The following is a 24,159-nucleotide window of genomic DNA, read 5'->3' as shown; positions in this document are numbered from 1 at the left end:
AAGGAGGGAGAGAAATAAACATCTTGCCCAGCCGGGGAACATTTGAGTCCCGTTGGGGAGGAGCTATTTTAAAGCTCAGACTGAGGGATGGYTATTTTTGTCCTTCAGCCAGACAGACTCAGTTAATGATCTATATTGTTCAAACCTTTTTCTTGACCAAATTCTTAAAAAGAGAAAGGAAAAAAGAGCAGGAAGGGCCCTTAAGCCGRCAAGAGGTTGACATGACTCAAACCTGAAAAGATCTTATCTGTGCCCTCCTGCTCTTTGGGGCTGCAGAGATGTGCTTTATTTTTATTTTTCCATCATGCATTTGCTTTAATAAGAAGGCAAAGTTCAGTGTGAGGATTTTAAGAGCAATTCCGCTGAAAACACTCAGATTGTTGTGATCTCCATGTGTGTCTCCAGAGCAGGTGCTTATTCCATTTAATCATTTCGGACACACGGTGCGGCCAGAGCTTTTCAGGGAAGCATAACACAGTCATGCAGCAGAGACTGCTTGTTGTGCCTTATCTTCTTTATTTCTGCTGAGTATTTGCCTGAGCAGATGGATTTAAGTCTCAGGGCAGGGGGAAACATGTTTTACATTATGGACAGGTACCATTTAATTAGATTTTCAACCTGATTGCCACGCGAAGTGGTTCTGCAGCTCTTTGGGGACACCATGAAGCAAATATAAGCGGGGAAAAAAAAAACAAGTCCGCTTGTGACGGGGAATCTGATGAAAAAAAGTGTGTCGAGACAGCCAAAAGGGTTTGTCAAGGCTGTTTATTTACTAAGTGCTGYGATCTTTGGTGATGACAGAAGGGTGATGAAGCTGGTGAAGGGTCTGGAGCACAAGTCTGATGAGGAATGCCTGAAGGAGCTGGGGGTGTTTAGCCTGGGAGAAAAGGAGGCTCAAGGGGAATCTTATCACTACAACAGCCTGAAAGAAGGCTGTAGCCAGGTGGGGGTCAGTCTCTTCTCCCAGGCAACCAGCTACAGGACAAGAGGACACAGCCTAAAGCTGTGCCAGGGGAGGTTTACGCTGGACATTAGGAAGAATTTCTTCACGGAAGGAGTGATTGGGCATTGGAATGGGGTGCCCAGGGAGGTGGTGGAGTCACCATCACTAGAGGTGTTTAAGGAAATACTGGATGTGGCATTCAGTGCCATGGTCTGCTTGATAAGGGGGTGCTTGCTCATGGCTCAGACTTGATGATTGCTGAGGTAATTTCCAGCCTAAATGATTCCATGATTCCATGAGCAGCAAAGCTTTTGTCCGTAAGGAGACATAAAAATTGTGCAACATTACAAATTAATCTGTTCCTTGTTTCAGGAACAGCATGGTCTTAGCATGGAGGTCATGCTCTCCTGTCATGGTCCTGGTTCTGCTGATATTCCACACAGTGTGTGACTTGTTTCAGCTCTGATGCTGGCTCTGTCTTGCTCGGGAATCAGCAAAACCCAGGTGTGATTTTATACAGCTAAACCATCCCTGCCCTGCTCCTGGGCCTACCTTACTGTGCCTCCAACCAGCATTTCAGGGAGCTCCCCTTGCTCCTGGGAGCTTGGGACAGCAGCTCTCAGGGCATTTTGGCTTGGCTGAGGGCTCTCTGAAGCAGGCAGCTGCTCTTAGGATCTGCAGGGCACAGGAGGGTTTTGKCACCCTCCGTGGCGTTGTGTCCCCAGCTTCTGCCCTGGGTGACTGCTCCCCTCTTCCCTCAGCTTTTTCCCATTGCTGGCTGCATCCTCAGCTTTGTGCAGCTGCCTGTTCCTCAAACAGCAATAAATACAGAGGAGGGTGTGTTTTTCAGCTTTTCAGAAGCCCAGGCTCCTATCAAACCCACCACCTGCGTGTGCGATGTCTCGCAAGACRAAGACGGGGCTGTGGGTGGGTGGGTGTAATGTCTGCAATGTCTGTTGTTCAGCCAGCCAGGAATTTAAAAATACCACTTGTGAATGACCTGATGGGAGCAGTTTTAGAAGGCAATCCACACCCTGCGCGTTTCAGTTTTCTGATGGGAAAGGTATTTGAAGAGATGTTTATTTCAAAACAAAATTTGCTAAGCGAGGAGAGAAAGGGATGATGAGAGGAGATAAATATCAGTGTTGGGGTTGCTGGTGGTTTCCCCTGCAGTCCCAATGCCTGTTTGGGGTGGCTCAGGGTGCTGGATTTGACCCGGGGAGAAAAGGGGCTATTAGATGGGTGAACTGGGAGAGCAATAAGCTGGCTGGTCCCCTGCTTTCCAGAGGGTGACAGGGACCTTCTGTCAGGAGGGAGRAAAGAGGAAAGAGAAACGCTCTTGCCCCTTGTCTCCTGCTTCCCAGAACCAGAAACTCAGAAAGCATTTGCATGGGCACATTTCCTCTAGGCAGAGTTTTGGGTTTAAGGAAGGTTTGATGTAGCTGAGCTGGTTTAAGATGTATCCTCAGTCAATTCCTTGGATTTTTATAGAGATCTGTCTCACCTCTTTTGCATAGGCGTCAAAATACTTTTTGAGTGAAGCCTTCCTGGATGATTCCAGATGGTCATGTCTGGATATGCTCTGGGTATTCAAGATTTGCCTCACGTAGTAAAACCTCAATTTCTGTTTATTTAATTTTCTTKTTCTTATTTAAAGAAATTTGTTCATTTCCTTGCCACAGCAAACTCCTGGTAAATTACACAATACAGTTATGAAAGTGTTTCTAATTTTTTTTTGCCTTAATTAAGTGATAGTAGAAGACTAGTTCATTCTTTTGATAGGTGTTTTTTTATATGTCTGTTTTGGCATGTTTCATTAAAAGGATTTGACATCACTCTTTTAATCAAAGACTGKTTTTCATTTCCAAGCACCCTTCCCTAGTGCTGTAGCAACAACTTCCTGTCTGCATGAGTTATGCTAATTTCAGTGCTGAAAAATCCAAAAATAGCTGAGGAGAGAGGAATCAAATTATAGTTTTGCCGTGGGGTGAGGTAGTGGGAAGGAGAAGGATGCTGTGCCCTCTCCCTGTGTGGGCACAGGTGCCTGTCTCAGAGGGAAGCAGGGCCCAAACTGGGAGCAAGAAAAGCACTTGTGCAGAAACACCACCTCACAGAGATCCATGTTTCCTGCTTTTCCCCAGAAATTAATCTCCTGAGATCCATTAAAAAACAGCCTGTCAGCAGCACCACGCATTGTGTAGAGCAAGATCTCCATGGCCACCACATCCAGATCTAATTGTTACAGAAAAGAAAATAAGGGATAATTATTTGAAATATTTCTACATGTAAAATTCTCAACAATACCCCATATTTTCTAGTTTCTTTGCTACCCTCTAAAGCCAGAGGCTCCAGCACAAGTGTTGGTGAGCTGTGCATCACCCAGGGCTCTGCAGTGTCCAGCCCCTGCCCATCTCTTTCTCCCACTCCTGCATTCCCCTGTACTGCATCCCACACCTCCCTCCATCATGGCAGCATTTCCCACTGTGCTGGAACCGTGGCCAYTGGCATTTTGTTGGCTGTGAGGCTGTCCTGGTAGAGACAGCAAGGGCTGGCTTTGCTAATGGGAAATGGCTTTTCTGGAAARGATCACAAAACTGAGTGGGTTTTGATGATGCCAGTCCATGTGACTGTTTGCATTATTTCTCAGCCAGCTCACACTGGCTTTATTTTGGGTTTTGGTTTCATTGAAAGGAAAAAAAAATGGGAAAGTGAATCAAACTTCCTCCYTTTATTCCATTTATTTTTCAGTTGGAGGGAATGGAAAGATCTGAGCTTACCTGCTGGAGCACATTAGTCATGTGAAGAGATGAGGGCTGTGGGCACGGGCGAGATTTGAATGTGGGCTGGGTAGAGAAGTGCTTAATCCCACAGTTCTGAGAGGATTATGGGTGAGATGGATCAGTTCTTGTGATTCTGGCCTGATTTCTTCAGCAAGTAGTGCCAAGACCCTGCTGAAGGTAAAGGATGCCCTGGAACATAAACTGGGGTGACGCTTCCAGGGATCCTCCTGCTCCTGCCTGGTTGGGCAGATGAAGGAAGTCCTTTCATGGCTTTGCATTCCCATTTGGGCTGCTTCTGGAGAGGAGCCTGGCGGAAGACAGAGGTGGTGATGCCACTTCCTCACAGAAAGCCACAGACTGTACCTTGTAATTACATCTGGGCAGAGAGGGGCTGCTCCTGCAGCGCAGTTACATACGTGACTGCAGCAGGCAGTGCTGGAGTTTTCAGACACGTCAGGAGTCACAAGTACTAGAAACCCTCAGGAAAGCTTTTGTCAATARCTGGAGCACTGAAGTTACCAAAAAAATAGTTGGAGGGGAGCTTTGTGGTCCTGCTTCTGCTGTGGGACCATGCAGGTTGGGAACAGGCAGCAGCTCTCGACCCTGCTTCCCCAGACAGCAYCTTGCTCTCACTTGTTTGCATCAGTCTTCCCATCAAACATATTTTCACATCTTTTCGTTTGTGGCTGGTTCTGCAAAACTGAATTCTGTAAAAAGGGTCAATGCTTATCCACTATTCATTCCTTATGAGCATTTTTTTAAAGATTCCTGCTTCTCATCTCCTGTGCAATATTCTTGTMAGCACTCAGCATTCAGGAAAAAAGCACTGAGTGACAAGAGGGGTTTCTAGCAGGAATGGTGAAGAGGAGCTAGACTGAGTCCAAAGGTATTGATTGGCATGTGCAATCACACATATGCAACTCCTTTGAAGTGTACCATGGAATTCTGCTGGAAGTTAAACAGAGTGTGAATACACTTGTCCAGTAGAATTAGTCTGTTGTGAAAGACTTCACCTGTCATACACTGCCGCTCATTTAAAGTGATTGGTAGAAAATTACAGAGAACAACCGGGGGGATGGGGAGGTGGGGGAAACTTTATTCATTAATAGAAGGAATTCCAAACGAGGAAGAGTGTTAAAGTCATCATTCAGTGTTGAAAGTGAGCACTTGATCCAGCCTTTTAACTGGTATCTGAATTGGGTAAACTGACTACTGAGAGAATACACTGAAGATTTTATAAATGTAGGTCTTAAAAGCAGTCAGCTTTATTTCCCACTCCACTCCCTGTGAGAGTGGAGCAGGAATGCAGATCTCTCAGGATGGATGATGGCTTCTGTCAGGTACTGTGGTGATGTTCCTGAGCTGCATTTTAGAGTGCTGGCAGTCAGCTGTGCACAGCTTCCCTGGGAAATGCACACCAGCACTTTGGCTGCTGGCTGAGTGCTCGTCCGGGTTTGTCATCAGCAATCCCACATATTCTTTTCAGGAAAACACTTCCAGTAAGCAATTCCAGATTTTCCTTTGTCGCTCTGATATTTAAAACACTTCTATACTGCTTAACCTTGGCCTACCTCTCCCTCCAGTATTTAACCACCCTTTCAGGAACTACAGAAAAACAAGAGATAATTCCTTGGATTTAATACCTTTTTCTTGCTGGAAAGCAGTTCATCATAAGTGTGTAAAATCCTGTATAAACTACAGTAGTTTCTATGGGATTTTTACTGYATAGACTCTTGTGCAATATGGAATATTGTGAAAGATGTGGGTACAGCACTCATGCAATAATAGTTGATTAAAAATTAGATTGTGAAACAAATGAATATATCACCGAATATGTGATGTGGTCCTGCAGCTGGGCTTTGGTTGGGTTTTAAACAATGAGCCTTTAATTACTTTTTAATTACCAAAGAGAATTTGCATATAAAGAAATATGTGTTCTTTGACTGTTGAAAAGTGCTTCTACTCCCCCAGAGATTTTAATATCTTCTCTTGCTTTTATCTCCTGTGGTTGAGACTTCTCTGGTTTTATGAGCTTTTTCTTTTGCATTGCTTGGCTTTTGGTAGTGGGGGCTTTGGCATTCTTTTTTGTTTGGTTTTTTGTTTTTTTGGTTTTTTTTGGGTTGTTTTTTTTTTTGGTTTTTTTTTTTTTTGGTTTTTGTTGTTGTTGTTTCTTTGTTTTGCTCCTTCTGCTATTTTTAAAAAAGTTATTAGGATTTTAGGGATTAAAATGTCCTTCGGAAATATGAGCCAAGTTGCTGCTGGTCTGTTGATCAGTGGTGCCTTGATGATGCCCCCATTTGATTTTTCCAGGCTCCCAGGGGACTGTGGTAATGCTTCCTGTGCAGCTCCACTGAGCAGCAATAAATTTAGCCCGAGAGAGCCACAATGACAGCACGGGAATCAGAGCAGTGCTGTCCGCTCTCCAGGAGGGTCTGGCACTCCTCACACACATCTCCATCGCTGTCCTGACCTCCGTGCCCGCTCTGTGCCCACCYTGTGCCTCCCTTTGCATTCCCGCAGTGCCCGTTCCATGCAAACATTTCCATCAGTCGTGTCCTCCTGACGATTCCCGCCTCCAACAATAAATCGGGGTGCTGTGACTCAGGAGACAGACCCSTGACCTGCCCTGTGTCACCCACTGATGGAGGGCAAGGCTGGCACTGATCGCTGCTCGATTTTCCTCTCTGAGAGCACCGACACCGTGCGGCTTTCCAGATCTCTGCAGGGTGGGAGCTGCCGGGAGCTTTTCAGGTGAAGGCTGTGTTATTGTTCCCCTTCCAGCTTGTGACTGACGAATACTTACTGCTGCCAGCTCCCGAGGGGCTGAATTGTGAGCAGGAAGTGATTGTAAAAAGATCCTCTGCTCCGAATGAGATTTTAGGAGCTGTAATTACCCGCTGGCGTCTCCATGATTACCGCTGTCAGTGCCGACTACTGACAGCCCAGTGGCACTGGAGTTGTTGCCAGAATTGTCAAAATTGAGGGGTCCCCGACCTGGGACAGAGCTGAGCCGAGGGCAGGGAGATGCAGCAGAGCCTCTGAGCAGGAAGATGTGCTGGATCTGACAGCGGCCAGGCAGAAATGAGACATCCWTATCCACATCTGATGAAGTCACAGCCTCAGATGAGTAAATTCAGCCACGCTGGCTGATGAATATGGATTTATAGGACCTGATAATCCAAACAGACACATCTGGCAGGGATGGCACAAAATGCCTATCCAGCCATGAGCTCCAGCTGTGATGGGACAGTGGGGATGGCAGATATTGCTCCGTGTATTTTGCTTTGGCAAAAGTGGCACGGAGCAGGTACAACACCTGAGAGCCTTCATCCCAACAGACCATTGGAGCAAGGTGCTGGTTTTCCTGGAGCCCACTGCTCAGAGGAGGGTGGCAGAAAAATGCTGGAAATAGAAGCACTTGGAGTSTGGGGCTGGCACAGGAGGTGGGCAGTGAGGGATTTTGGGAGCTCAACTTGCCTGTGTTTTGGGAAAGGGCACGGTGCTCCTTGTTGGTAGGATAAGATCAGCACCTCCCTTCAACAGTGTCACAGAGACTCCAAACAGTCTGTGACGCCTGAAATAGGTACCTGAAATAGGGCAAGTGATTGGTGCCTTAGAAGTGCCTGTTTTCCCTGGCTGTAAAGGAAACTCTGTGGTGGACACAGAAGGGTGAGTTAGTGATGCCACCCCTGAGCTGTCAGGGCAGAGGCCTGTTCACTTGTGCAGAAGTCTGACATTATCAGATGCCCTGTATGTGTCTGCAATTCAGGGCCCCAGGACTCAGACTCCTCTGAGATGTTTTTGCCAGTGAGAAATAGCAAATTTTAGAGGCTTGTCAGGAACCAAACCTCTACATGGCTCCACAAGCACTCTGGTAATTCCATACCACAGCATTTGTAGCTTTGAGGCTTGCTCCCAGGCAGAGCTGGAATATCAGTGCTGCTCTTCCAACACCTGAAATGTTATCATATTGAAATGTTATCATTAGCTATGGGGCTGTGTGTCACACTAATGCTGAGAAACACAGACAATATTTATTTACTCAGGTAACAAAATGAAACCACTGCACTGTAATACATGAAAAAACAAAAAACCAAAAAAACAAAACAGGAGGCAAAGGGGTTTGGATTTGAATCCTAAGCTAGGAGCTGGCATTGARTGTTTGGATGAGTGCTGAGGACACGTGCCTTGGGTTCTGCTCTCACCCCAGTCTCTGCTGTTCTCCAGTTCATTCACTGGTCCTTTTCCTTTTGATGCTGCTGTCAAAACCGACAGGTCTATTCAGAAGAGAAGTGCACCAGCAACATTAATACTACGAAAATCTTCTGGTCTGGAAAAAAAAAAAAAAAGAGAGAATGGTGGGTTTTTTGAACAATATCAATTTCTTGAGTTTTTGGTGCTGAGCTGTTTCCATCAGTGGAGGAGAGCAGCTGTTATGTTCCTCCTCTGTCAGCTGGCTCTCTGCAGTGCCAGCTTTTCACTTTGATTTCCTTATCTCTCCTGCTGTCTGCACTCATTTCTTTCTCTGTTCTCATGAACACCAGGCAGTCCAGACTGTCAAACAGAGAAGAGATATTCCTGCATCTTTTACCATCTCTGCCAGTCTTCTTGTTTCTGACGTGGCCACCTCCTCCCTGGTAGCCTGAGGGTGCCAGCTTTAGCCTGGCCAGGTTTTCCCATCTTCCTTCCAGGGACTGAGCATCTCTGAGTAGRACTTGGGAAAATGCCCAGTGGCATTTAAAACGCCCATCAGACAGCTGCTGCTCCCACCCTCAATCCATTTCTCACCTCTGATGTAACAACAACAATCCTTAATATTWTTTTTTTTTCTTTATAAGGTTACAGTATGTGGGCTGAGGTTTCCTTTCCTTGCCAAACACAGGCAGATCTGCTTGGGCAGTCTGGCTAATGCTGTAGGATGATCTCTGGAAGRGATTTGGGGGACAGACCTCGTTGTTTGACCCAGGGCTACTGGAGATTACAGGGATGTGGGGCCAGGTTGGGGTGCTGGCAGTGAGCACTGTTGGGTGTGTTGGTGCTGTGGGTGTTTCAGSGCCACTGGAAAGGAGGGAAGTGACCTTGGGGTGGTGACTGGTGGGGCAATGGGTGGCCTGTGTCATAAAAGAGCCAGGCAGGCAGAGCTTGGTGTTTATCTCCTTCTTGCATCACAGCATCTGGACGTGAGGCAGCACCAGATCTTTGGGGGCTGAGTTAAATGCAGGTTTGACATTACAAAAAAAATACAACAAAACATGGTAATTGTTGGAGGTGCCTAAAAAAGGCTGGCAACATGAACTCATATCTGGCTGGGGACAGGGGTGTAATTTTGTYGCAGGTCAAAAGGAAAATACATCCCACGGTATCTGCAGCAGGGGTTGGGCAGGGAAGAAGAGGGAAAACATCTGCCAAAGGTATGGGCAAGAGAGAGAGTGGCTTGATGGGGACCCCCTCGAGGCCAAGGGGCCATGGGGACAGCAGTGGGGCTGGGGTGGTAATGGGGCTCCCTGCATCGGGGCAGGAGGAAGGAGAAAAATGACACTTATCACACTCCACCTTGCAGTCCTCACAGGGCAGACACCCACGATCCATGGGCTGGTGATGAGGGATGGAAACAGCAGGAGATTGTGAGGATGAAATTACACCCAGCAGCAGACTGACATGTCTGGTTTCAAAAGATGCCCTGTCCAGCATGAGGCATTTTGTCATGAGCATGAGAAAACTCTTCTGGTTTTCTACAGCCTGGCTGAATACAGATATCCTGTAGTTCACAGAGCCCTGCCTCAATCCTGGCCCTGCCCAAGTTTCCTTCAGTCTCTCATTTCACAATGCCAGCATCTCCTGTGAACACCTGCAAARCTGCAGCCCTGTCCTTGTCCCCTGGGCACCTGTTGTTTCCTGTGTTTTCAGGAGCAGAGGTTTCATCCCCTCCCTGTCCAGCAGCTGGAAGGAGCACTGGGATGTTACACTCACTCCATGCCGAGGGTGGGATGCTCCCTACACACCTYCATTCAGTATTTCCCTTCTCCCTTGCACGAGCACCTGTGTGGACATGAAAATAAGACAATTCTTCTCTTCCTAGCGTGGTTTTGTGCTCCTGCCCCAAGGCACAGGACAAGGCTGAGACAAGGCAGGGAAAGGGTCCCTTGTGGGTTTCAGAGCCCCTGCCCATGGCACAAACGCTGCCAAGTGCACGGGTTAGGAGGTGCCATCCCTGGGACAGGGCGCAGTGCTCGGCGTGGGTGATGCCGTAGTTGTTTGTCATGGCGGGAAGTGTGTGAATGGGATAAATTTAGCAGCCAAAACACAGGGCCGGCGCAGTCCGTCATTAACTGCCAGCCCGTCTCGTCATCCYGCGACCACAAGGAGCTTTTTTAGGGCTGCTGTCCTGGCGGGGGCCAGAGGAAGCGTGGGACGCCAGTTCCCGGTGACACCTCCAGGCGCAGCAGCGCTGCCCGGCGGTGCCATTGGCTGTCCCCGGCCCGGGGCTGGCACTGGCCAGWGGTTAAATGCCCGCCTGGCCACGCTGGGACACATCGGAGCATCCCAACACAGACAGCCAGCTCATCCCATCCCCAGCACGGGAGGAGACACGGGCTTGCATCACACCTTGAGGTAAAGGTTTTTTGGGCTGATCTGGCATTGCCTGGAGTGAAAATGGGAAGGTTTGGGAGTAGGGCTTGATTTTCCTCRCGTTTTGGTTGAAAGAAGGAGAGCTGTCAGCTGGGATGTAAGTGTTGYTTTGTCAGGGAAGAAATCAGGACTGTGCTTGTTCTGGTGTGTTTTGGGAGCAGGGGGATGTTCCGTGTGGTTGGTGTATCCCATAGGGATGAAGTGCTGGGCTGCTTAAAGAAAATGCTTGGAAATGGGAGCAGAGCTGGAGGAAAGCCCCCACTGCTTTATCTGTGGGGGACAGCAGTGCCACTGGGGTGCTAACCCAGCAGGCTCTGGAGATGCAGCTCTCTGTGGGATTATCTCATTGGGATGCTCTGCTTTGGAATGCTGAGAGACCTTATGGGGCTGTGGGGACCACTCCAGGTGGGGCTGCAGTGCTGCCCATCTGAGGTGCAGGCTCCTGCCACAACCACTGAGCTCAGCTGGGTGCTGGGTGATTTTACTACAGGAACAGGAAATTCAGGAGACCTTCTTGCTCTTTAATGATGTTTAGACAAAAAAAAAAAAATCTGCCAGAGAACAGCTGGGTATTTCAAATCCCAAACTAAAGGGAGGTTTCTGCGCAGGYGGTGCCAGGAGRTGGCACAAGGACAAATTCTTGGCTTGTTTGATGACATGCCATGAGTTACCATGTGCAGGATGGCCAGGCTGTATCATTTGGGCAGGCTCTGTGGAACCAAGTTACAGCCAGATGCACATGCAAGTGCTTTGCTCTAGTGTGCAAACATTTCATTCCTTGTTGCAGCCACGGGAACCACGACTGACATGAGGGCTGCGTTCCTGCTGCTGCTCCTCTGGGCTGTGGCCTGTGCTCACCCCGTAAGTACCCYCTGGACTGACAGTCCCACCCCAAACCTGCTGGTTTTGCCCAGCCAAGACACAATGGCCACTGATCAAATATCTCCTGRATGTGTTTAGGTTCCTGGCCATGAACCCACCCACTCCAGCACCCTGCAGGAGGTAAGCCACGGGTGCCCCTGTCCCACAGGGAGCAAGTCTGGGATGGGGAGCCAGCCCTGGGTGGGCATCCTTGGACCAGGAACCTGGGAGGGATCTGCTGCTTCTGGGGGTCTTTGAGCTTTGCTCATGKGCTCAGTCTTTTCAAGCTGGGTTGGTTTCACCCTGTTTTGACCAGCCTCCCTGAGCAAATTCCCAGTTCACCTGATACCTTCTGCTGGTTGACCCTGAAAAAGAAGTTTCTGTGCTCTGAACCGTCACAGTTTGGGCTTTTCTGGGCTACCCTTTTGTTGGTGGCTACCATTTAATTTTGTATAAGCAGAAGTAACTGAAGGGCTGAGGTTAAAGAAATAAAAAAGGCTTGAGCTCTTGTATGGCCTAGGACTGAGTTGTGCAGCAGCAGCAGCAGCAGCAGCAAACGTGCTGTGGTTGGTGTTTGATAAACTAAAGCACCGTGTCATGTTTTGGCTCCAGGACACAGCAAATGAAGATGTCATCAGCAAGCTGGGCAACCACCTAGAGGACAGAGATGGCAGACATCCTCCTGCCAGCCTGGAGACGGGAGAAAATGCCCTTGCCAGGGACCTGGCGGGTGGGAATGCCGTGGATGAGGAGCTGGGAGAGCTCAGTGGCCAAGACATGGGAGGCCGAGTCGGACAGGCTCAGCACATGAACCAGGTGGACCACGAGGACGTGGGCACCCAGAGTGGGAATGACCTTGGTTTCCTGGTGAGTGAGTGAGTGAGTGAGTGAGTGAGTGAGTGAGTGAGTGAGTGAGTGAGGGAGTGAGTAGGGAGGAATGTTTTGTTCTGCTGGGAAAGCTCCCCTGGCCCCAAAGCTGGCACCGGTCAAGGCTGTGCTCTGCCTGCAGGCACCGTGAGTGACCTGTGACCCGCGAGCCTTAGCGCTCACCTCTGTTTGTCACCTCCATACAGGAGGCGGACGCACGTGACACTGATGATGGTGACAACGGAGACCACTACGGCACCATGAGTTTTCCCTCCCACGGCGGCGGGTTCCTGGACGAGGAGGATGACAGCGGGGATGACACCTTCGACGCCAACGGGGCAGAGGAGAGGGGCGAAGGCCCCACCTAYGTGACCCGCACCGATGGGGCGGGGGAATACGAGCATGATGCCGGCCCTGGGGATGGCGGGGCTGGCAGGGGACACGGTGACAGCAGCAGCAGCAGCAGCAGCGAGAGCATGGGGGCAGACCACCGGCGCTACAGGAGCTACGGCTTTGGGCGCGCCTACAGGCACGGCGGGGCCAGCAGCAGCAGCCAGGAGGAGGAGAGCTATGACTTCCAGGACGAAGCCATGCAAGGGGATGACCCCTCTGTCTTTGACGGCCCGAGCAGCAGCTACAGGGTGCGCCACGCCGGCCCCCGTGCCCTGGGGAGCAGCTGGGACAGTGCCCAGGGGGCTGGCTCCCACCGCTGGGAGGAGGGTGACAGCAGGTCCCCCGAGGTGGAGGAYTCTGGAGAAGACAGCCCATCCGTGGAGGACAACAGCCAGTCAGAAGAGCCTACCGACAGCCAGTCAGAGGAAAAAAGCTCCAGCCAGTCCAGGGAGGATGGGGATGGGGAGGACAGCCCCTCCAGGGAGGATGAGGACAGCGAGTCCAGAGAGGACACTCATGAGCAGTCGGATGAAGACCCAGGGGAGTCCCCAGAAGTGGTGAGAACCTTGAATGAGCACACCTGGGAAGGGCAGGAGGACTGGGATTCTGCTGAGGACAGGAGTGTGCTGTCCACACCTGACAGTGAGTCCAGGGAAGAAGACCATGACCTGAGCAAGTCCAGGGAAGATGACAACAACCAGAGCCCATCCACAGAGGACACTGTGGAGGAGTCAGAGGAGGATGAGAACGACTCTGTGCAGAGCACATCAGCCGAGAGCCAGAGCACGTCCCCAGAGGATGACAGCAGCCCAGAGGACAACACAGGCGAGGAGAGCAGGTCCACAGAGAGTGACAACAGCGAGTCSCAGGAGGATGACGATGACACAGAGAGCCAGTCCCAGGAGGATGCCACCCGTGAGTCCAGCAGCCACGGGGATGACAGCTCCCAGCAGAGCCTGGAGAGCGGGGCCCRCAAGCGGCGGCTGGGCGCCCTCCGCCACAAACCTGCGGCTGACTACGATGACAATGACTGCCAGGATGGGTACTGACCTGTGCCCCACAGCCTCAGCGGCGTGGGGGTGTGGGGGGAGGAGGGGTTAATTTATTTACCATATAGCCTGGTCRACTTCTTCTCAAGAAGGTGCTGTGGTTAAAAGAGTGGGGTTTGCCACGGCTAGGCCTGGGCACCCTTACWCAAGGAGTGAAGGGGTAGGTGCTGCCAGGCACAGGGAAAACGCCGAGCCACAGCAAGAAAAGGCATTTTCTGTATCCCACTGGAGAGCAGCTGAGAGCAGTGAGTGCCAGCAGGGTGATGCTGCCCACTTGTCTCGGGGACACAGCGGTGGGTTGGCACTCCTGGGCGTGCTGGGCAGAAAGGTTCCTGTGTTCACCCTTTGTATTTACCTATCACTGCCCTAAAAACATCTGCCCAGACTCCAGCTGGAGCTTTCCGTTAGCTCCATGTCCCGCACATWAAAAGGAAAAGCTACACGTGGTGCATGGGCACAGCAGGGTGTGAAGTACCACTTCAGAATGGGATGTATGTAATATTTTTAATATTTTGTAAGAAATGTACAGAAAACATTATACTGTATCCTTTTTGCACTTGTATTTCAAAGATGAAATGTACCCTGWTGATTTCTTTAATCACCATTAAAACCACCAAACTCCACTGTAGTGTGGTTTGAGGTGTTGCTGTTTTTTTTTCTCCTGGGCTTGTCAGGCTCTGCAATTTGGGGCTGGACTGACAGAGTGGGGAGCAAAGGGCAGGATATTTGTGTGGGGTGCCAGAGCCTGCTGGGTGAGGGGGAAAGCAAAAGGTGAGTGTGTTCCCACCCCCYCTATTTACAGGCACCCCAAGGCTGTCCCTGCCCCTTGGCAAACCCGCAATGGGGTGGAAAATCTGGCTGATGACTCCAAAGAGCTGGCCCTGGGGCTTTTCTGTCCTATGGCCATCACCTGCTGCAATGTGAGCAAGGGCTGTGGTGCTCTGTCTGGGGTGCTGGGAAGATATCTCAGCGTGTGAGGGCTCCCCCAAACCACTGGCTCTGTGCACCCATGTTGGCCCCTGGTACCAGACACAGGTGAGCAGGGMAAAGGCATTATAATGAGTAAAGCCTCTTTTATTCTATGTGACATTTGGTTGGGTTTTTTTCTCCTCATGGTAAGCAAGTAAACAACACATTATTTAAAATCACATTATTTAAAATTCCWCCTAGGCTCTTCTCCCTTGTTCACATGTGCAGGGCAAGCTGTACAATGTAGGTTTCAATGCTGACAGGTGAAGCCTTGGCCTGTTGAGTCACTGTGCAGTTTATCAGCAYGGAGTTGTGGCTCTGCAGGGGACAGTCCCCAAGGGGCCAGGGTAGGTGGGTACGTGCCCTTCAKCTGCCTGGGCTCAGGGGTGTCATTGCTCAATATTCCTGCATCAAAYTCAGGAATCAGTAATTAAAAATTCTTTATTACTTAGAGCAGAACCACACTAAATTTGTGGCCTGTTTCCACCACTATGAAGGCTGGAAGCTGAGCAGCTCCTGGTTTTAGTAGAAATTATGTTTTGATTTTCACTCTGTGTAACCTGTTTTTTCTTCTGCATGAGATCAGCTCTGAAACTTGCAGTTTCCCCAYGCTGCTGCCTTGGGAATGAGCTCCTTTCCTGACCCTTCATCCCACCAGTTCCCACTTCACAGTGAACACCTCAGCTGTGACCTGGCCCTTATTTTTTGTACCCCTCACMTCAGTTGTGTGAGTAGTTGGGGATGCTGTGATGGGAGCGATGCCTGTCAGGGTGGCGGCCACCAAAACTCTGGTGCGCAGCCCCACTATTGAGTGAAAGACAGCAAGCGTGGATTTGTCTGCAGCCAAAAGGGCTGGGTCACATCGCAGTCGCTGTGAAGTTGCAGTAATGATGTTTTTCTGCTGCCGGGCAGGGCAGGGCTGTGAGCTCTCCCGTGTCCAGCAAGCGGTGCTGCTGCTCAGGCAGTGGCGTTTTGGGGCCGGCTGTGCCGCAGGGCTGGGACACATCCCTGGGGCCRTGAGAGGTGATGTTGCGTAGGGACAGGCGGTGGGGGCGGAGATGAGTACTGAGAGGCGTTTTTTGGATCCCTCCAGGAAGATGGGTGCAGCTCTGCAGCGAGCCCAGCCTGCGAGCCGGATTTGGGGTGAAACTGCTTCTTGCAAGTCATGCCTTCATGACCCCGTGTCCGTCCTCATCCTCATCCTTGTGCGAGCGGGGCTGGGGTGCGCAGCAGTCTGGCACAGCAGGGAAGGGGACTGCGTGTCACCCTCCTCGTTTCAGCCATGGAGAGTAAAACTGGACGGATTTGGGTTTAGTCTGAGCTGGGGACACGAGTGCCTTGCAAAGAGGGCTCAGGGTACCCGGCTGTGCTCTCCCGCACGTGGGTCCCCTTCACGTGCTGCCACTGCRCCCTTGTCCCGGCCGGCGACACCCTAAACCTGCCTCCCGCAGGCTGGCTGCTCCCCAAAAGCCTGGGAGACGGTGCCAGAGCTGATTGCTGCCTGCCGGTCCTGCCAGGACAGCTTCCCACGGGACCATCCCCCCTGGGCACTGCCCTTCTCTGGGAAAACCTCCTGCTTGGCCGCAGGGAGGGAGCTGCTCATGCTGGGTCCACGCAGGGATGTGMCCAGAACCTGGCAAGGTTTCAGGGGACACTGGTGGCACTGGGCTATCCCTATCAAATGCTGTTCATCCGTGTATGAGCAGGGCCACCCTGCTTGACATCTGGAATGGCTTGATGATGGGCGGCACTTCACAGGGTGAGGTTTTGGATGGACAGAGTGTGACCAAAAGATGCTCTCTTGGAGGATTTTAAGGCATTTTTAGCAGCCATGTGTTCAGTTTTCATGTGCCCCTGTGCTGTGAGCATCGGAGGGGAGAGCTCCTGCTCTCTGCTGTTGGGCTGGCAGGAAAAGCAGTTGGGGAGGTGACCCACAGGCTCTGCCGTCACTGGAGATGCCACTGCTTCCAGTTTTAGGATGATTATGTGATGAAGTTGTCAGGGTCAGTTGCCCTGGTGGGTTAGACAGGGATAAAAAATGCCCACGTCAATGTATGCTTTTATTATCCACCCACATGACATTCTTTGTGCGTTGGGGGTGGCCTCCAGAGCTGAAAGCAGCGATTTACCCAAGAATCAGTGCTGGGGTTTGAAGCAGGTATTTTTGGATGCATTTGGGTTTGTGAAAACATGCGTTTGCATCATCTTAAAAGAAAGGTTTCTTGTTTTGGGWTTTATTKTTTTGTCCTTTCCAAGAAGAAAAAATTCTATTTTTAATAAGTATCTGGTGTGGCTGAAGTGGTGGGAGGCAGCAGTGCTGAGCGTGGCTGTGACAGCTGAACGTGGGGCACCCATGGCACACAAGGTGCACAGATTCAACCCCCTTCTTTTCTTGGTTTGGTGGGGGAAACAAAGAGACCCCTGCACTTGCAGACCTCCTCTCCATCCAGCAGGGGCTTTTTTGACAGTGCAGACAAATGTCCTGGGCTTGCCACGGTCATCTGAGTGCCACAGCTGGCTGCAGGGCTTTTTTTTTGGCCTGTGTTTGTCCTTAGCAAAAKGGGAATAKCTGTGGAAGAAACYATGATAGAATCAYAGACTATTCTGGGTTGGAAGRGATCTTAAACACCATCTCAATCCAACCCTGCTGCCATGGGCAGGGAYATCTTACACTATTCCAGATTTCTCAGAGCCCCATCTAACCTGGTCTTGAACACTTCCAGGAATGGGGCACCTACAACTTCTCTGGGCAACCTGKGCCAGTGCCTSACCACCCTCACAGTAAAGAATTCYTCCTAATACCAAATCTAAACCTTCTCTTTCTGAGTTTGAAGCCATCCCCCCACTATGTTTTTACTACATGCCCTTCTGAGAAGTTTCTCTTCCTTTTTCTTGTAGGGTCCCCTCAKATTTGATGAGATTATCTCTTCTGTGCCTCCCGTGATGGAATCTGTGGTGGCAACCACTCCTCTCCAGCACTCAGTGGGGCCACGAGAATCTGATTGCCTTTCTCTGCCCTTTTCAATGGGGAGGAAAAACCTCTGACGGAATCGCTGAGGCCATCAATCTGAACAAAAGAAATATCCCAGACGTGGGAAAACAGCCTCTGACCTCAGTGAAACCCCAAAAAGTTACAAATCTTTTGAACGCTCTRAGGAAATATTTTCTTCCAGCTCCCTTTTCAGCCATGCACTTTGATGGCAAATAACTTTCCCATCCCTGGCTCAGCCATGTCCTGGGAGTTTTGTGGTCGCCCCAGCACTGCCCCAAGGAGCTGGGCACCACAGAATGGTACAAGTAAAGGGCAGGTGTTAGCATTCAACCGTACTGCACCCCCCAAACTCGTGATGGAAACCTTAAATCCTCCTGTATTGCTCTCCTCAAAGTCATGATGGAAACCTTAAAGCTGCAGAGTGAGTGAGTGGTTTACAGTTCAGTTTTTTTTTCCTGTTTTCACGCCCTGAAATGCAAAGCTGCAATGAGCTGTTGTGTTTTAGCAGAAGGTATCAGGTTACTGAACACAGGGGTTCCTGGGGGGCAGAGGCAGCACCTGCCCTTTCTGTCCTAGACTTGATGTTGTTTCACCTGCAGAGCAAAAAGTAGTTTCATGACAGTTTTCCAAAGCCATCTTTAAAAAAAAATAAATGAGTGCTTGAATGTTAAGGTATTTTTTGCAGAAGGCATGAACTTTTCTGTGTATTTAGGCCAGCTTGAATGGGGCTTTGGGCAACCTGGTCTAGTGGGAGGTGCCCCTGTCAGTGGCAGGGGATTGGGATTAGATGAGGTTTAAGGGGTTTAAGGTYCCCCAATCCRAARCATTCTGTGATTCTAAGGTATATGGATACATATATCACTCTTCTGCCATTCACGTATGTGAATGGTAACAAATAACCAGTGCAAAAGCARCAGTTCTGGCTGACACATACAGCACACTCTGCCTCTGCTGCAAGCTGCACCTTTTTAATCCCAGATTCAGGGTTTTTCTCCAGGTTAGAGCAGAGATAAGGGAGGAAGGCAGCCACCACTAGTGTGCCTCCACTCCATCCCAATTCCTGACAGTCCAGGGACAGTGATCTAACTTAGATCAGAGAGCKCAGCTCCTGAGCTGTGTGTCCAGGCTGTTGGTTGTTACCTCAGCAGTGAACACAGGCTATCTTCCTGCTCTCCTTCTGAAAACAGGGCCTTTTGCAGGGTTTATTCAGCTTTTTCTCCTGAGGCTGCGTTTGACAGCCCTCACATGCGGATGGAGGCAGGAAACAGTGGTGGGACCAGACCTGGTAACTTATTCTGGCTGATGAGSTGTTTCTCGCTCCTGAAGAAAACCAAAACAAGCAAAAAAACAGAGGAAATCCAACACACAGATATTGCTCAAATGTGTGAAGGTCTGGGTGATGGCTAGTGCTGGGATTTGCCATAATGTTGCAACCTTGCCTCAGTTATTTGCTGGATTTTGTTCCCAGAACTCAGGGTGCTTCAAAGTGCTCACATTACAGAGCTACTCCTGGCCTGCATTTTGCCAGGCCTGTAAAGAGMATTAATTTCCTTTTTCTGGTTTCTGCTGAGAGAGAAAGGAAAATCATAYRAAACATTCAGTTGCAAAGTGCCAAYATATAAAGTGTGTACTGATAACTGAGATTGATACATGGTGCATTTTAGATATTCTTCCCTCAGGCTTTCATTCTAAAATTGAATGCTGGCAGARGAATAACAAGCTGTATGTGCAGATGATGCCAGTTTGCATTTGTGTTTGTGCTCTGAGAGGAAAGAGGGAAGAGAAGCATTCCTTGTTCTTACACTTGCACCTTCTTCTTGCTCATCACTTCTCTCCCCAGCAGGTGACCATGGCACACACACCCCTGTCCCTGACAGCACATGGGCAGAGGTGGAAACCAGGGCAAGCTCTGCCTCAGGGTCCCCCTGTACAYGTTTGGGGGGTGCCCTGGCATCTGAGCTGCATGGCAGGGGTGCCCCTTTCCCTGGCTGCAGCAGCACCTTGGTCTCTCCCCACCATGCTCAAAGTGTCCTTCTGGTTTTGTTTTCTTTACTTATTTTTGGCCCTGAGGTTTCCTTTCAGAATAGTTCCAGGGCGTGGAAATAGGACGGTGTGGCCTCAGTCCCRCAGTGTGCCCGGGCAGGACAGGAGCACTCTGCTCTGTTCGTTTACCGCCCTGCAAAAATAATAATTAAATTTGGACCTAGAAGCCATGTCAGCCTGTGCCAGACAGGGACACTCTGACCCTGAGGTCCCCAGGGACTCAGGCAAGTACACCCAAGGCGTACAGGGTGCCCTCGCTGGGTGCAAGCCCACCCAGATGCTGCACAAAGCGGGGGGCAGTGGCTGGTGCAAATCCCACCTTCCACAGGACCATGTTGGTCAAAGTCCCATCCTTTGGAGGCAGATAAAATGTTCTGTGTTATGTTTCCAGCAAGGTGAGATCATTTTCATAAAGCTTTCAGAGCCTGCAATTACTTTTAATAAGCTTTTGGACAAAGGAGGGATCCCTTCGAGCCCTGCCACCTTGGGAGAGCCAGAGTTCTTGCAAAAGCATTAAAAGACCACAACCAGTGTTCCAAGCCTGCAATGGGATGCTTTTTAAAAGTAATAATAATAAAAAAATTTCAAATGGAAACGTTTTGGATGTGTTGGCCATCTTCCCTGCTGGTCTCCCGGCATAGTGCCGGTGAAGTTGCTGCTGCTGGTGGCTTGCCCAGGCAGCACCCGCTCCAGGAGCTAAACATAGGTGCTGGCTGCACAAAGCACTTGGGCACACGTTAATTATCCTGGTGCTTTTTAGGGATCTTGGGTGAAAGATGTGTTTTTATAGTCAGTTTTCCATCTTTTTTTTTACGCAGCCYGGAGCACAAGCCCTTTAATTACATTAAAAATCGCCTCCCACCAGGACTCTCTGTTCCCAAGCCCTGATGAAATTTTATGCTCAAAGCTGGGCACATCCTCACTGTTTTCTTGGGCCAGGCAGCCTAGGACAGCAGGGGACAAGGGGAAGCAGGGCTTTCTTTGTCCTGAACCCCCTGCATCACCCCCAGCAGGACAGCCCCTCCAGCAGCTCCAGCTTCCTGGAGCTGGGTGGACATGGGAATCCTCATAATGCTGGTCTCTAACAGAGGCTGCTGTGTTGGCAATGAAGAACTGCATGGCTGGGTTGTTGGGGTTTTTTTTCTTTTTTCTTTTTTCTTTTCTTTTTTTTTTTTTTTTTTTTTTTCTCTGTGTGTGGGTTTTCCTGGCGTGAGGCACCAGCTGAAAACCACAACCAGCTCCAGGCCTCCCTTATAATTAGGGCTCCTCATAGTGACACAAGGGGCTTTGAAGCCCATGGGCATGTGGCATGGGCTGCTGCCAGGGCTGTAGGACCCTTGGAGGGCTATGGGGGACCTCTCTCTCCCCAGAAACAAGTTATGTATGTTGTGTTCCATCAGCTATTACCAACTCCCCATCATGTACCTGTCAGAGCTGTGCTCCCCTGCATGTAGGTGAGGCTGTTTCTGCCCCCAGTTTTGAGAGGAARCATGAATGTTCAGGTCTTTCATGGCAAAGTGGATTTTTCTGTCTTCAGTAACCACAGTTTTACCACTGGCTAACCTGAGCATTTCAGACCTTCCTGAAGGCATTTATTTTTCAGCACCTCTGTTCCCTCTCTTAGAACTGCAGGGCTGAAGGCATCAGGTGGGATTTGCAGTTCTCCTCACTGCTGTGGGAAGCAAAGCTGCATTCTGTGAGGTGTCATTCCCAAACCTGCTGCAGCCAAGGATGTGCAGGACCTCAAGGGCCTTTGCTGAGGAGTGCAAGAAAAATCTGGGAAAGAGGTAGCAGAGAGAGCTGGTAGCACTGGAGAGCTGGTTGGCTGAAATCCAAGCAGGAAATTATAAATATAGGTAAAGGAGAAATGATGTCCCTGCAGAGGTGGGTGCCGGGGCAGCATCCGCTTGCTGTTTCCTGCCACCAAGGTCCCCAGTGAAATTTGAGTGGACATGTGGGTGGGTTTTTTTCCGCTTCCCCCCAAATCCAGCAGTTACTCTGCTTTGCTGGGAACATACACAGATTTCAGCTGAGCAATGCCTGATTTTGGAGAGCTGGGGACTGGGCTGGCCCTCTGTGGGTCTGTGTAGTTTGCAAGGCATTAGAAACAAAGCAGACATACGTTTTGTAGCAACACTGTGGCAGAAATGGCTCTCAAAGGGCCACTGATGACACCTGTATCTGAGTCCCCTTTTCTTTCCCTGCCCTTACCAAGGCCTCTGCARGCATTCTGGAGAGGGATTTGTTTGGATTTAGCTTTTTTTTTTTGGTCTAACGGCTCTGCCCAAGTGGCTGTGCAGCCAGGCCTTTGAGGTTGGTCTTTTTGTCTACTTGAAAAAACAGTGACAGAATTTCCCAAAAAGGGAGGTGGACACCCCCCAGGAACAGATTTCCCAATATTTATTTTAATTAAAACCCAGAGTGTTATTATACCCTCAGCCTCCCGGCCGTTCATCTGAGGCCAGACCCTCAATTAAGCGGCTCAGCACAAACCTCGCCGGGTTTGGCAGCGGCACGGGGCGCTATGTTTGTGCACCAAATCTGCCAGCGTTGAAGTTTTGGGGGTTTTCTGGTGCACGCCGGAGGGCTGGCGTCACTCTGGGCAGGGCGGTGACTGGCTTGGGGGGGGCAAAGCCAGACCTTATATCCCAGCAGGGCAGCAGCGGGAGGAAATCTGTGCCGGCTGACTCCGTGGGTAGCTCCGGGTGCTGGGGCAGGGTAAGCTCGCTGCTGCTTCTCCCACTTGGGTTGTGCATTGCTGTCTGCTCTTTGCAGGGAGATTGGSGGCTCAGCTGGCTGGGCTTGCAGGTCTGGGTGCTGCTCTTAGTCCTTTCCTGGGTGTGTAGCTTCATGAAGCGCTGGGTGGCTGGGATGAGCATCCAGAGCCTTGCTGCGTGGTTAAGGAAACTTGTGGACGCTTGCTTTCCAGCCTGAGTTAAGTAAAAATAGGGAAAATTCAAGCACAGATAAATGTGATAACAACTCCACAGCTGATGTTGGGTTTAGTCAGAGGAAGGGTAGGAAAAAGGAAGATGAGAGGGCCTGACTGAGTTCAGGGGGATACTGGGAGCATCCCTCCCTGGGGGAAAGCWGGGGTGCTGCTGGAAGGATTGGGTGTGCTCCTTGCTACTTGATGAAGGAGAGCAGGCTGTGTTTTGGTGGTTCGGGTGAGCAGCTCTGACCTGCCCAAAGCCAAGTCCCCTCTAGATACGCCTGCAGGGGGCTCTTTGCATTGGTGCCTTGTCACYGCTGTTTTTTGCCAATGGCAGGCTGCAGAAGCCAATTATTTCCATTATTTGYTTGCTTGYTTGTTTTTTCTCAGTGAGGTTAAACTGTCTGGGGCGTAATTCCCAGGAGCAGAGCCCAAGCAGGTCTGGGAGCTGTGGGAGGCTGGACACAGGGGGCAGTGCTGCTCTTGCCATATCTCCAGTGGGGTTTGGCTTTCTGCCCTCCCCCAAAGGCAATGGGGAAGCAAGAGTGAGTAGTCATGCTCCAGGAAAGCAGAGAGTCCACTACATGGTGAAACTCCCTTTTCTGGTATTTTGTGGTTTCTAGAAAAACCAAAATGTATTCATGAAAATTGAGGCAGATCTTTAAAAAAAAAAAAAAAAAAAAAAAAAAAAAAAAAAAAAAAAAAAAAAAAAAAAAAAAAAAAAAAAAAAAAAAAAAAAAAAAAAAAGGAAAGAAGGAATAGGGTTTATGGAGGGGTTAGGTAACCCCACCAAGAAGTAGCTGGAGGTCAACCCTTTTTCTCCCTGCTCACTCACGTGGGCACACACATGTGGATGGTTTGAAGCAGTGTCTGTGCTTTCTAGCTGAAAGTGAGCTCTCAAGGTGTTTCRCTGTTCCTAGAGAAAGCAGCCATGAGGAGTGTCCTGATCTTCATCTGCCTGGTGGGGATGGCGTGYGCCTTCTCGGTGAGTGCCAGGGTGAGGGGGGGACCCTCAGCCTCACTGGGGCTGGTGTGGGGCTCACACCAACCCATCCTTTTCCCCAGGTCAAGAGCTGGCTGCGGCGACCCAAGTTGGACAACTTGGAAGAAAATGCGGTAGGGTCTCCCTCCACCCCCTGTGCCCAGTCCCACATGGGGCTGGTCTTGAGGAAGAGCACATTTTTGTGTCCCCTGTACCCAAGCCCCCAGACTGATGGGATTTTCCCCCTCCTTCTCCTGGYAGGTGTTCAAGAACCGGCACCGGCACTACCTGTACAGATACATCTACGTGTATCCCCCACAGCGACGGTACCAGGTGGGTGTTCCTGAGGGGCTGCTGCTGCTGCTCCAAATCCAGAAATTTTGGCCCAAATGAGATGGGAATGTGCTCTGTGCCCTGTTGCCACTGGCCTATGGGTCTGAGCACAGAACACTGTACTTGTGACACCCACCCACCCGCCTCCAACTTGGTTTTTCTTCTTCTTAGGGCAGTGACTCATCTGAGGAAGAGGGGGATGGCTCGGAGGAGGAGGAAGGAAGGGTGAGTATGGCAAACCAGCAGCCTGCAAAACAAATACGGGAATTTGGGAACTTTCTTTGGTTTTGTAGCCTCTGCTCATCAGCATTTGTGGTCACTGACCGCCTACAGCCTTGCACTCTGGATACAACTGGATTTTCTACTCTGGGTCTTTTTTTTTTTT

General features: G+C 50.2%; 2 protein-coding genes across 2 annotated transcripts in view; both read left to right on the top strand.

Moving 5' to 3' along the window:
• The first annotated feature begins 11,139 nt into the window (after positions 1 to 11,139).
• Positions 11,140 to 14,087, top strand: LOC130575378 (dentin matrix acidic phosphoprotein 1-like). Its single transcript, XM_057369230.1, has 4 exons — positions 11,140 to 11,214; positions 11,314 to 11,355; positions 11,827 to 12,081; positions 12,288 to 14,087. The coding sequence occupies exons 1-4, from the start codon at positions 11,161 to 11,163 to the stop codon at positions 13,521 to 13,523; spliced, it is 1,587 nt and encodes a 528-aa protein (XP_057225213.1). The 5' UTR covers positions 11,140 to 11,160; the 3' UTR covers positions 13,524 to 14,087.
• An 8,116-nt stretch (positions 14,088 to 22,203) lies between these two features.
• Positions 22,204 to 24,159, top strand: part of IBSP (integrin binding sialoprotein) — a 4,914-nt gene continuing 2,958 nt past the window's right edge. Inside the window, exons 1-5 of the mRNA XM_057369229.1 lie at positions 22,204 to 22,245; positions 23,380 to 23,444; positions 23,525 to 23,575; positions 23,703 to 23,774; positions 23,946 to 23,999. Coding sequence (XP_057225212.1) covers positions 23,391 to 23,444; positions 23,525 to 23,575; positions 23,703 to 23,774; positions 23,946 to 23,999 — 231 coding nt within the window. The 5' untranslated portion in view covers positions 22,204 to 22,245; positions 23,380 to 23,390. The remainder of the gene's footprint in view (positions 22,246 to 23,379; positions 23,445 to 23,524; positions 23,576 to 23,702; positions 23,775 to 23,945; positions 24,000 to 24,159) is intronic.

This window comes from Malurus melanocephalus, unplaced genomic scaffold (genome assembly GCF_030028575.1).
Source record: "Malurus melanocephalus ecotype Western Australia unplaced genomic scaffold, MMel_1.1 scaffold_105, whole genome shotgun sequence".
NCBI classification, from domain to species: domain Eukaryota; kingdom Metazoa; phylum Chordata; class Aves; order Passeriformes; family Maluridae; genus Malurus; species Malurus melanocephalus.
The sequence above is the reverse complement of the archived record's forward strand: the minus strand, read 5'-3'. Positions and strand labels throughout refer to the sequence as shown.